We start from the raw sequence: 13970 nt of genomic DNA on the forward strand, positions 1-13970 counted from the left end.
CTGTCCTTTTATCTTTATAGTTAGGAAAGTGTACTCTCCCTGAACAATGGAGGAGGAATATTCCATAGTTGAAGGACTGGCTTGCATTGCTGCTTTATGCTCTGTTTTGGGTGTTGAAGAAACAAAATAAATAAATAGAAAGAAAGTATGCTTTGTACCACAAGTCACTTTATTCAGAACTACCTAAAGTAACCGTGTTAGTTTCTTTCAACCAACATGAAATAATTCAAGACATTACAATCACGGTGTAGCTAAATCATAACTGCTTTGTAAGGAACCATTTCCCAAGCTCTGGGGCAGCCATGATTTCTACCATTTCCTAATGCCATCTGGCACTATGCTTTCTCCAAGATACAATATTTAACAACCTGAGAGCCACATAAAACATGCAAAGCAGTCATGGAAGCAAAAAACAATATATTAGCTGACAGTAGAGATGGATTAAAGAATATGCAAAACTGGTCAAGGTGTTTTCAGATACAAGAAAATATCTCACTCAAACCCTCACCCACCTAAAAATCTTCACTCCAAATTGTGAGGATAAGCCACAAGATGTAATCCTAGCATTGAGCTTTTCAGTTGAGGGAGTGCAATTACAATTTTACTATCCCAGGAGAGGGCAATAAAGAATCTGCTACAAGATTTTAATGTGCCAGAAGTGCCTCTGGTGATCAAGATATAAAACAAACATGTAATATGTAATAAATTCTGAAGTAAATGGCCACATATTGTTACAGCAGATTTTAAATTGGCCGGGACTACATTCTTTTTCTGTGCATATAGTTCTCAGGCTCTTAGACTTTGCCTACACTGATGATGGTGGCGATTGTGTGAGCGCTAAAACATTTTTTGAAATCATGCATATGAAAGTGTATTGTGTGAAATCAGACCAGTGCTTTATCTAGGTCAGGAGTGGCAACTATGTGGGCGATAATTTTGATCCCTCTGCCCCTTGCCCTACTTTGGAGTGCAACAGTGCATGCTAGTGCCCATATCAACCCCTTGCGGTGTTTGGAGGAATGAGATTTTTTGAGAAGTTAAACCACTTCCTTTGGAGGTGAGTTGGAAGTCTTTCTGGCCATTTGGTGGCAAAATAATAAACTAAAAGCCATCTGGAAAAATATATAGGATGTTGTTTGGGGCCCTTCCAGGAGGGCTACAGGGCCAAAGAATTGAAGTTAAGGAGTCTCAGAATTTCCATCCCTATCTAATCACTACGAGAACTGACAAATCTTTTTGTCAGATGGGCATGGTAGTAGGACAAAAATGGGAAGCACAGGATAGATTCTGTGTTTCCCCGAAAATAAGGCACTGTCTTATATTTATTTTTCCTCAAGAAGACAAACTATGGCTTATTTTCAGGGGATGTCTTATTTTTTTTACTTATTTACTAACTTAGGCGATCCTTTGTTGTCCGAGTAAGATTGTCCTTCAAGTTCGGTGTTCTGGCGGTGGGTACGTAGGTGACTGTGGACCTGCATGTTCTCCCGCAGTGAGGGCATCGGTTTTCAGGTGGAAGGTAGTCCTGGTCAGGGTTGGCTTGATGCGCCTTCCTTTTGGCATGTTTCTCTCTTTCACCCTCCATTGGTGCTCTTCAAATTCTACAGCACTGCTGGTCACAGCTGACTTCCAGCTAGAGTGCTCAAGGGCCAGGCTTTCCCAATTCTTGGTGTTTATGCCACAGTTTTTAAGGTTGGCTTTGAGCCCATCTTTAAACCTCTTTTCCTGTCCTCCAACATTCCATTTTGAATTCTTGAGTTCAGAGTAGAGCAACTGCTTTGGGAGACATCCGGACAAAGTGGCCAGTCCAGCGGAGTTGATGGCGGAGGACCATCACTTCAATGCTGGTGGTCTTTGCTTCTTCCAGCATGCTGGCATTTGTCTGCCTGTCTTCCCAAGATATTTGCAGGATTTTTCAGAGATAACACTGATGGAATCATTCTAGGAGCTGTATGTGACGTCTGTAGATAGTCCATGTTTCACAGCCATATAGCAGGGTTGGGAGGACAATGGCTTTATAAACAAGCACCTTGGTAGCCCTACGGATTTCTATTAAGTATGGTAGCACAATCTACATTTATTCAAATATAGTTAAATTGTCTTCTTTCCCCTGAGGACACACAATTCCTAAAGCAGAGCATCCTGCTCCTCATTACACTTTGGAGACTTTTACTTTCACTTAATTAATTAATTAATTAATTAATTAATTTACAGCATTTATATACCACCCTTCTCACCCTGAAGGGGACTCAGAGTGGCTCTTTGTCTCCCTCTGTACCTCAGCTTACAGCATGCACAGAATGACCGGGACCTGACATGGGGAGTCAACCTTGTTGATGGGGCTGCCCACACCTCTCCGGTCACCTCCGAGATAGCAGCTGTCATGGTGGTGCAGATTAGAAGGGCTGTCCGTCTTCTTTATCAATCTGTGCTGGTACTCTGAATATCACTATGTCTTATTTTCGGGGTATGGCTTATATTTGTGCAAATGCTTAGAAATCTTGCTATGGCTTACTTTATGGGTATATCTGATTTTCAGGGAAACACGATGCATGGCAGATCAGGGGTCTATCTTATGGGGATTAGATGGAGCCTAGTTATGCCTGAGGAGGACAGAGCATATCATCTGCATTGAAACAGAATGACTTGGCAGAGCAAATAACATGTTTCTACATGACAGAGGATCAGATTGGTTGGCCCTTGTGGTCTCTTCCAACTCAATTCTGGCATTCTGTGAAAAGCTCTCAAGCCACGTAGACCTTCATGTTGGCTTCTTACTCTGAGGTTTTATTATCTGACTTCCAGAGCCATAAATCCAGAATCCAGAAACTTCATGTCAAATATGAGACATGGAAACTTTTTTTCTGGTTGGCCTGGACTCTCAAGTATGAGAATAAAAATCTTTTACTAACTTATCCACAATATTTAAACTGGAGGTGAGGGCTGAACTTTGAATCATCTGCAATGGAATGGGAACTATGTGGCTCTTCAGATATTTCTGGGCAGCAGCTCCCAGCATTCTTCACAATTAGTTATCCTGGCTACAGCTACAGCTGCTAGGGTCTGCAGTCCCACAATACTGGGAAAGTTGCATGAATCCTACCTATGTTTTCTATGTTCCATGACTTAGTTATGGCTATTTCATGGAAGTATGGCTTTGTGAGTTTCAGGAACTGGGCTGGCTAAGAATGGCCATTTTAATATTGTCAATGTATTGCTGCAACTTATTAAAATTTCATCCTTGGCTTCTAAACACACATTTCCCCACGTCGTACAAATATCTATAGGGGAGTATTCTGAATTCTGAACTGTTTCAGAAATGCTATTTCCGACCTTTCTTTAGGGGAATGAAATCACAATAGTGGACTCAAATTGTGTTACATGTTCTGTGGAGCTGTCCCCCTGGATTTTTAATGACCATTTTCTGTAATAACTATATTTATCTGTCTAGTTTACTCTGGTGGCCTGTTCTGCACCTTTTCTTTTTACTGAGATTGTGAAGTTGTATTGGGGCTTCATGACTTTATATTTGCAATGGGAATGAAGTCAAGTGGAGTTCTATGTCCAAAGAAATGAGGTACAGTGTGACCTTAGTATTTGCTGGGCTTTGATTCCAAGACTCCCCGTGGATAACAAAATCAGTGGCTACTCAAGTTCCACTATATACAATGGCATAGTAAAATGGTGTCCCTTATATAAATAGGCAAAATCAAAATTTGCTTTTTGGATTAAAAAAATTAAGCTGTGTACGGTTGGGTCAGGGAAGGGTTCCTTCATGTATATTTTACATGCACCGTCTCAGGTGATACAGATCTGGGTTTCTCATTCTAAGTGAGAACTAAGCCTTATAGATCACCATTTTGCTTTACTTGCCATCTTTGCACTTTCATGAACTCACCCATGATCCTACCATGAATGAATACATTTTAATAGATTTTAATCAGTTTTAAGGGTTTTTAACTGTTAATTTTTAATGTATACCATTACTGTTTAATTCTATTTTAATGTTTGTATATGTTTGGAGTATATATACCTGTGGAATGTCCAGGGCAGGAGAAATAACCATTGCCTGTTGGCCAACTGTGAAGGGTACAATTGGCAAGCCTGATTTGATAGTGTTGGAGTGGAATCCATCCAATAGCACATGAGTAACTAGAATAGTGCATGGTCAATAATGAGGGCATCTACCAGGAAGTAGCCAGAACTTTGTTCCCTTGGAGTGTTTATTTCCTGGAGACATTCTGTGGTGTTCATTAGTTACTATCTTGATTCTGGTGTTTCTCAATACTGGTAGTCAGGTTTTGTTCATTCTCATGGTTTCTTCCTTTCTATTGAAAATGTCCATGTGTTTGTTGATTGCAATGGCTTCTCTGTGTAGTCTAACAAAATGGTTGTCAGAGTGGGCCAGAATTTCTGTGTTTTCAAATAATAATCTGTTCCAAGCTTGCTTTATCATGTGTTGCTGATTTTTCTGGCTGAAGTAGTCTGTAGTACCTTTCATGTTCGTTGATTTGTGTATGGACGCTGCATTTGGTGGTCCCTATGTAAACTTATCCACATCTTCACAATATGCAATAGACTCCTGCAGTGGTTAGAGGAGCTCTCTCATCCTTTGCCAGTCGTAGCATTTATGGAATTTTCATAGTGGGTCTGTAGATTGTTTGTGGGTTGTGTTTCTTCATGAGTTTGCCTATGCGGCGCTCCATGCAGTCATGCCGGACACATGACCTTGAGGTGTCTATGGACACCAGCGGCTCTTTGGCTTAGAAATGGAGATGTGCACCAACCCCCAGAGTCGGATATGACTGGACTTACTGTCAGTGGAAAACCTTTTTCTTTACCTATGTGGTTAGTGGTTTCCTTGATGTATGGCAAGAACATTTTTCATCTAGGTGAAGCTTCATCTTTACTCCCATGGCTTGTTCTTGGTCTTGCAGAAATTTTGATGACTGTCATAGAGTACCCATTGGCCTGTAGAGCCTGGTTTAAGTGATTCAGTTCAGCTTGGAGGAGTGGGGCTCACAGATTCTGTTGACATGATCCACCAGAGTTTTGATCTTCTTCTTTGCCCTGTAGTATTATCAGATTATTATTATTATTATTATTATTATTATTATTATTATTATTATTATTATATGTAGATTTCTATCAGTGTATATGGGTTTTTTTGTATACTGTGTGGCCCAATTGTTGGTTTGGTTTGTGGGTGACTAGGGCACCTAGAAATGGTATTTTTTCTTAATTTTCTTTTTGAGAAATATTTTGCGAAACAAGCCTTGGAAACAGCAACAATAAAGCTCACTACATGGTTCCCTTGTGTGGATGATGTGCTCACCATTTGAAGCCACAAAGGAGAAGAACTTAACACGTTCTTGGACCATATCAACACTATCCACCTAAACATACAGTTCAAAGAATGAGTGCCTTTTAGGAGAATGAAATTAAATTTAAGGCATAGCATTTGTCGTTTGGAATTTGGCTTCAGACACCAGCATTTGTTACCACAAATCTTTATAGAGTTTTTCAAAATTGTTGGCAATACTGGAAGTCATAGCCATACCGTGACATAAGTTCCAGTATCTTTTAGAGCACAGCTTTTATGTTTTGATACTTATGGGATTGCATTGACATTCCCAAATAGTATTTGTCATCTTAGAACAGGCATAGCATTACTAAATTTTGCCGATCAAGAGTGATTTCGAAACAGAAAATGTTGCCTGCATGAAACAGTAATAATGATCCAAATCTGTAACTGTGGTGAATGCATCAAATGAGATGAATGGGAATGGGTTCATTGCTACTTTGAATAATTTATTCTGTTCCTGCTATTTGCAAGAAAGAATAATGAGTTTTACAGGGCTGATCACTATAAATCTCAATTGGTAACACTTTTGGTCTCATATATTTCCTCAAGCATTTCTTGAGCAGTCATTTCAGAAACACAAGCGCTAGGCATTTTTAAACATTCACTGATATTCTTAAGAAGTTATATTTTTCATAGTATGCTATTTCTGGGCTTGTAGAATTATGGCATAGCATGAACTTCGCCTTAAAAGCCTGATAATTTCTGCTAGGAGGAGAAAATGGCACTATAGTTGTTGCCTATTTCTTTGTTTTGTATCCATTACCTAGGAATTTCAAATTACATATTATATGTCATCCTGGAATGTCAACTTACATATTGTATGTCATTTTCAGCAAATAAAGCAAGGATTACTCATTACTAATCAGACATTTACTTCATACATTTGTTGTGCTTCTGAAAAGCTGCACTGCACAGACCTAAGGATCTGCTTTGAGATGTTTGCCACCTAATGGTCACAAGTGAGAATACTTACAATGATGGTGATAGCTGGCCACCAAATACGAGTAAGGCTTCCTCATGTAAATATCTGAAAATATGGCTTCACTATGGCTTCCTCATGTAAATATCTGAAAATATTGCTTCACTATGGGAGCCGCAGACTGGCCCTTCTAGAATGCTTTGGGGTTCTAAGGGTTCTGAGTCCTTATGACCTCATCAGTGTACCAGTGCACTCTTTCCACTGGATATGTGGACAAAATTAATGCCTCCCATTCTAATTCCATCAGATGTTATGGACTTCATCAGAGGAGTGGGGAAAAGCCTAAGGAACAGTCTTAACTCGTTCCCTCTTTCCTTGTCTTCTGGGATGGTCAACCATCCCATATACTTACTATAACTTTCCCCAACTTCTTCCCACTTTCTGATGCTTGGAGTCAGGTACTATCTGACTCCTGAAGATGACTGCTGGGCCCCGTTTCCATGTGCTTAGGAAACAGAGCCCCATGAAGTCACACAGGAAATTCACTTATGTCATGGGATGGCCTCTGTGGGACTCCTGTGAGCCTCTGTTTCCTAAGTGCATACAAATGGAGCCTAGCAACTGTCTGATGAGCTCATAAGAGCATGAACCATAACAGAACTGTGGAAATCCAATTGTACAGAACACTCATCTGAAGAACAATCATTTTCATTCTTCTCTGATTTGGATGCCTTACTTGATCCAGATCCAGTGAATGTAACCTTGGCTCCTACTTGTCCAGTGTTATTGGGTACTTTTAATTTGCAAACCCCATGGAGAGGTGAAAGCCACCACATGTGGTGTAGTCACTTCTCCTTCCAGGCTTATTAAGCAGGGCAGAAGGGGGACTGGCTCAGTAGGTGAAGTAGGTGATGACAATCTGCTGTAGTACTCTTTTCCATCCTCATCCTGAATATCTTGCTTCTAAACAAGAATTTGTTAAACTATAAGTTGCACTCCAAATGGGGTCGCCATAACTGTATGTTGGTGTCGTCTTCCTTTCTGTTCTGCTTGCATGTATGTGTGTCTCTTTGCTTTTCCTTGTCTTGCACGTGTGTCTCATTCTGCTCCCCACCCCTGTTCTTAGCCACTGCTTATCATCAGTAAGACTGGATGAGGGCAAACAAATTGAAACAATGCAGTCATGACAGAGGTGCTTTTGGCAAACAAAAAATCAGATTAGGGAATAAGGATCCAGTCTGTGTTATATGGAGTAACATTCCCTCTTAGGATACATGTTCACTGTTTGGGTGTACTTCTCCACTCAGCTTCGAGCCTAGAGGACTAGGTTTCCATGGTGGCCAGGAGTGCTTCTGAACATTTAAAGCTTGTGTGCCGAGTACAACTCTTCCTTGAAAGATCAGATCTAGCCATGGCAGTTCCTGCCTTAGTTACATCCCCTTTGGACTATTGGAATGCATTCTACACGAAGCTGCCTTTGAAGAGTGTTTGGAAGCACCTGCTGGTCCACAGTCAGACTGTATGATGAGGCAGGTTTTAGGAGTCATCGTTGAAACAATGCCGCCGGCTGCCACTTTGCTTCTAGACCCAATTCCAAGTGCTGGTTGCGACTTTAAAGCCATATATGGCTTAGGTCCAGGCCATCTGTCAGGCTATATCTTCACGTATGAGCTTTTCCGAGCTCTGAGATCTTCAGGAGTGGCTCATCTTTCCAGCCAACCACTGCCGCAAGCATAGTGGATGAGGATGGGAGAGAGGCCTTTTGGTGGTTGCCCTTAGACTCTGGAACCCCATCTTGGGAAGGTCAGAATGGCCCTCCTTGCTGTCTTTCTATCCATAGGCTAAAACCTTTTTATTCCAACAGGCTTTTTGAATGGAAAGTTTTTAAAAATGGGCCACAAAGTGTTTCATTGTTTTAATCCAAACTGTTTTAAATAGATGTTTGTCTTTTAAAATTACATTTTGTTATTTTGTCTGGAGATTTGAATTATCTGCATATTATGAATAGTTGAGCTCTTTTCCAATCTTCAGTTATTTAACTGTATTGTTTTAAATTGTAAGTCCAAATTTTATGGAAAGTTAAAAATAATTAATGCATTTATGAATAATTAATTAATTTACGCACTGATATCAATAGAATCTAACTGATATCAGTGTGTAAATGTATTAATTATTCAATTAGCCTCATCGCAAAAACTACGCGATAGAGAAAAAAATAAACGCAGATCTGAATTCAGCGCAAAAAACTCTTTTAAGAATGACCCAAAACTATATCTGATGAAAAATACTTGTTGGCTTGTGTTACATGAATATGATGTGAAATGTGCAGACATTACAATAATCCGCTGTAATGTACCATTAATTGTATTTTTAAAAGTTGACATGATGGGAAAAAAATAAAGACATATTCAAAATCAGCATTAAAAATTGATTTAAACTGTGCTAATCTCATTTCTGATAATTACAAAAAGTTTGATTTTTGTTGGCTTGTGTAATTTTTTTTCTCCAGACAGCCATTTGGCATCAGTTGTGGTGAGAAGCTTTGAATGTTTGTTTTCTTTTTATTGGTACAATTGAATCTATCTTTACATGTTTGAATTGTATTTGCTTTTGATTTGGGATTTGTTTGAATTATTCTACACAAAGTCAAGTTATAGAAATTGACCTTTATTTAACACAATACTCCGTTTCTTTAATTCTTTTTCATTTTTGATACAAAGTGACTTTTTTTAGTACAGAAAATTTAATGTTGCAACAGTACCAGGTTTTTTCAATTGTACCGCTGAAGTCCCGCTCTGCCCTCCCTCTTTGAAAAAAATATATAACTGCTGTTCCTCAACTTATAAACAGTATTTCAACTAAGAATTTATCAATAGCCTTTCTACATTTTTCTTCTCTCTCTCATATTTCGAACTATAAAATAGTATCTGCAAAACAGAGATTAACATTTCCAACCCAATTCTGTCATAGAACAACTGTGCAAGAAGAATCCCTTTTTAATTAATGCAAATAAAAAAAGAAGACAAAATAAAAACTGAAGGGCCAAAGGGGGAAAAAACTATATAATGAAATGTTAGGAACAGTTATCGCAAATGCAACCCTATTCAAATGAAGTTTTAACAATAAAGTTACAGTACCTACAAAACATGACATGCATTTTTGAAAGGAAAATAAAAAACATACAGTTGGAAAAATGATACCAGAAGTGCAAAAAAGGGAAAAAATACAATGGAATTTGGTACAGCAGGAAATACAAATCGTAATAAAATATATATATAAACAAAACAAAAAAACGCATACTATCATCTGTAGAACAATGACATGACTAACAGTTATGAGATCACTCTAAATGATGCCCAGTTCCAAGAACCTAGGCTGTGCTTCTAATTATTATTATTATTTTTTTAAAAACCCTATGGCTATTACACTCCAAAGAACAAAGCTTGAGAAACATAAGCGTCCAATTACATAGACTGTCTACATGTAATAAAGCAATCTGGGTCTAGCTATGAACCCCTTCTGATTTCCTGCTAAACGCAGGCCCAGCAACTCAAAATTATCATTATTAGTATTTTGAATACACAAAGTAGCACAGTTTGATTGGATACATTGTGACATTTAAGTATTAAATTCATGCACAAAAGAAGCAACAACTTTTAAGTGACAAAAGAGTTTATGCAACACAAACAGTGGCCTGACCCATGTGCTGGAGAAGTGCTTCTCCCTCCATCCCCCCTGCCCCCAAATTCACTCCAAGACACAAGTACCTATGAGAAAACCATTCACAATTCATGTGTTTGTTCTAAACACCAAAGGATAGAAAGAACCACACTTCATGTCAAAGTCATTCTCACTCAGCATCTCAAAACTCCACTCTTGTTTTTGTATCAGAGAAGAAAGAGGTGGGAGGGAAAGGAAAGAACCCAGATAGTTAAAAAAATATATTCAAGTAAACAAGAACCACCAAGTACTTTGTGGGGGGGGGGGGGGGGGGTGTAAACGTATCCTAAAAAGTTTTCTCTTCTTCCTTCCTTTCTTTTTCTTTCTCCCTCTCTGTTTTTGCAGTATCGCAAAGTCTTCTCAGGTAAAAAGGAAATTCTGTATTTGTCCATTTTTGTACTGCAAGCAATTCCTGTCAGTGATACGCTTGTTGGTTTCCAGGACCACCTCGCTCATGAAGAACTCTTGTTTGCAGCCAGCATACAGGCAGCCATTAAGGGACCAGAAAACCTTATCCATGGTTTATGTACAATCTGTCTTAGAGCTTCAGTCTTTTCACAACATGTGTTTATAGAGGCCCGGCTGGGATCCACAGGACTTTGTTTTGTTCTTGATCAACCATCGTCATGATCTGAGTGCAAATGGTTGAAAGTGGGCCGCCCTGGACAACCCCTTAAAAAAAAGACAAGTTAAGAATGTCAGACCAATCTCATTGTGATTATAAATAGTTTGCAGAAATTTTAGCAAACGGATTGAAACAAATTTTGGTAAAACTATCTCAATTATCGTTATGTGTGTTTTTATAATGTATGTGTATTGCTTTCATACAAAATGCAAGGTTATTAGTAGGTTATGTTATTTTTGTTCAATTTTGTCATAGCTGTTGATTTCTTTTGATATTTTATTAGTTTGTTTTGAATTTTTATTTATGAATGTGTTTGGCATTGAATGTCTGCCATTTCTGTTGAAATTGCCCAGAGTCCTCTCAGGGAGAGAGGGTGGAATACAAATAAAGATGATGGGATTGGTCATTAATTTAAGAGGGTTTTAGGCACTATTTACTCAAGTCAAAGAGCTAAATTAAGAATAAACAGTGTATTGTCAAATACTATAGAGTATGGTTGTGAGAAAGGGCAGAAATCCATTCGGTTTTTATTCTGTTTTAGTTTCAAATTTTGGGTCATTGTGTGTTGTCATCCCTTCATCCCCGGGTTCTGTTTTCAGGAAGCTTCGGGAACTCCGGATCCCAAATTAGGAATCCAAATGAACACTCTCCTGAAAACAAGAGGAGGAGAATGGACACAGTCAACCAGGCTTCTAATTGGCTGAGAAAGAAAGTGAGAAACACACAGAGAAAGAAACCTCAATTTCCATCGTGCCCCAGGAGGGAGCCAACAGGCTCCATCAAAGTCCATGCCACACAAAGTGCTGCTGGGAAAGTGGGGGGGGGGGGAGGCTTCGGGAAGGGATGAAGGAGGATGCCGGAGAAGAATGAAGAGGAGAAGCCGCAGCTTCCCTGATTTGCGAGGCTGTCCACACAGCGCTTCCGTCTCAGGCAGACTGCCACTCAGCCCCATTAGCTGAATAAACCCGGCTGCTGAGGTCTATACCAGCTAAGGCTTTGGCTGCCCCTTGCCAGACTCCTTTTCAAGGATTCGGCAGCCATTTTGTTTTTTAAAAAATTCATGGTCAAAACTTTATAAATTTCCCAAAAATCAGTTGACTGATGAAAAGTTCTGAAACTTGGCAGGTTTACAGTCGTAAATGTGACCTACAAGTGAGGTGAGTTTCATGCTGATAGGCCTAAAAATGATAGAAGTGACCCTTTAACGCAGTAGTTCTCCACCTGTGGGTCTTCAGAAGTTTGGGCCTTCAACTCCTAGAAATCCTAACAGCAGGTAAACTGGCTGGGATTTCTGGGAGTTGTAGGCCCAAACACCTGGGGACCCACAGGTTCAGAACCACTGCATTACCATTTCCACTGGCGCCAATGAACCGAAAATGGAACTCCCTTCCCAATTTTGGGAATTTCTCAGTAAACTGAATTGGGGGAGGGAACGGGGACAGGGACAAAGACAGAGATGAGGACATGATAGAAAGCAATGTGGGTTTTTGCCAATTCACACACCTCTAGTTTTTGTTGTTCTGTAGTAGGGTTGTGTGAGGTGGTAGTGGTTACAGCGATCGTGTTAGGTTGAGTGTGTTAGTGGCTTATGTTTTATTTTAAGGAAAATATGTCTGCTGTGTTTTTGTAAGGGCTCTTTTGTTTTGTAAAATCTGTCTTTCTGTATATGTCTTTGATTGTAGGTTTGTTTCATTGACTAAAAATAGTTATTTAAAAAGGATAAGGCATTTGAAAGGAGTACAGATGATATTCTAACATAAACAGCTGAATGCAGAAGCAACTATACTGATGGCCCAGAACTATGATGTCATAAACACATTATTTTCTAGACTGTGAGGTTACCATACAGGAAACGTGGACAAATAGTAGAGATTTAGATTGCTTTCAGTCTTTTGGATGTTGCACAGAATTAAATGATAGTTTGCAATCTAAGTATCTAGGAGTGGCTTCTAAGAAAAAAAGTCAGTTGCTTAAAACAGGTGCGTACAACGCACATAAACCAACACATTGTGACAGTCTCTTAACTGCAATCAAATACAAACCTGTAAAATACTTGCTATATTCCTGCTCTATTTTTTGAGCCGCTTCAAATTGTTCTTTGGAATGTTTCTGTGTAACTTTGTCCCTCAGGAAGATAGGATCCTTTTGCTCTCTGCAACAAACAAATAGACAAGAAGATCCTTTAATTTTTATGGGACCCTAAGTAACTAACCAACCCTGCAGCCAAATATGAGTTTTGAATAAATACAATTGTGGGTTGGATATGCCCTCTGGTGTCCAGAATGGAAGGCAATCTGGTATAGCAATGCAGAAGCAGAAGTGAATCAGCCTTTGAACTGCTGCAACAGGCAACGAGATCTGCTGTTCCCAACAGGTATTTGGTTTTCTGTTGAAGTTTGGTGGCTGTGCAAATCATTTCTATATGGACCAATCCAAGATTGCTAATACCTTGATTCCTTCCTGTCTTCTATTTAAAGATAGCATGGGAAAAATGTGTGTGAAAAAGGAACTTCCTCCTTCTCTTGCCAACTATTTTGAGATATCCCACTGCTGGACCAAAATGTGAAAAGGAGGACAAGGTGCTGCCACCAAAATGTAAAAAAAAAAAACAAAGGTTGTGTAATTTTCTGCCACCTTTAGTGTTCCTTTTTGTATCCTTTTTGTGAGATCCCCCATACAATTTCATACTTACTTGATCTGCTTGGCATTTTTGTATCGAATGAAGATGACAATTGGATAAATGTGAATGCTGTGGAGCCGCTCAATGGCATGGGGAGCGATATCCAAGAGACAGTGACAGTCCTGAAAATTAAGAATTAATTCATTACAGACGGCTTGTGGAATGTTCAAAGCAGTATTATTAGCACTTTGGTACAGAAGAAATGCGCCCGGAATAGCGGCTTGCATTAAGCTATCAACAAAGTTGTGACTGTGGTCCATTTCAGTCACTAGTGAGATCACATTAATTCCTCCTTCTGGTGGTTTCCTCACTTTGTCCTCTTGTAACAACCAACATATGAAATCTCCCTTTCTCCTCCTGCCCTCGCTGATTCTCTCCCACTTCTTCTTCTTATCCTACTGAAAAACTCCAAAGAATGACATCTTCCACATCCTAATCACCACAATATTCCTTATCTCCTTTTTTTTTGTGTGTGTGTCATTGGAACTTGGTACATCCTGGAATCTGCTTGGTGCCTTCTGTTGGCATTTTTAATCCCCTGATTAAAAAAATTCTTTTCTCTCATATTTTTAAACTCACCCATCTTTATTATCTTTCTGGTTTCTTGGGGACATACTACATGTGATGGAACAAGTACATTGGCTTATAATCTGTGGCCGTT

General features: G+C 39.3%; 1 protein-coding gene across 7 annotated transcripts in view; it reads right to left on the minus strand.

Annotated features, from left to right (window-relative positions):
* Nucleotides 1-8935: 8935 nt before the first annotated feature.
* DLG5 (discs large MAGUK scaffold protein 5) overlaps nucleotides 8936-13970 on the minus strand; it is a 118389-nt gene continuing 113354 nt past the window's right edge. For all 7 annotated transcript variants that reach the window (XM_060769077.2, XM_067466962.1, XM_067466960.1 and 4 more), the window contains 3 exons: nucleotides 13322-13431; nucleotides 12672-12781; nucleotides 8936-10676 (listed from right to left, as the gene is read on the minus strand). In XM_060769077.2, the coding sequence (XP_060625060.2) occupies nucleotides 10573-10676; nucleotides 12672-12781; nucleotides 13322-13431 (324 nt within the window). In that variant the 3' untranslated portion in view covers nucleotides 8936-10572. The remainder of the gene's footprint in view (nucleotides 10677-12671; nucleotides 12782-13321; nucleotides 13432-13970) is intronic.

The sequence above is a fragment of the Anolis sagrei genome, chromosome 3 (assembly GCF_037176765.1).
Source record: "Anolis sagrei isolate rAnoSag1 chromosome 3, rAnoSag1.mat, whole genome shotgun sequence".
Classification (NCBI taxonomy): domain Eukaryota; kingdom Metazoa; phylum Chordata; class Lepidosauria; order Squamata; family Dactyloidae; genus Anolis; species Anolis sagrei.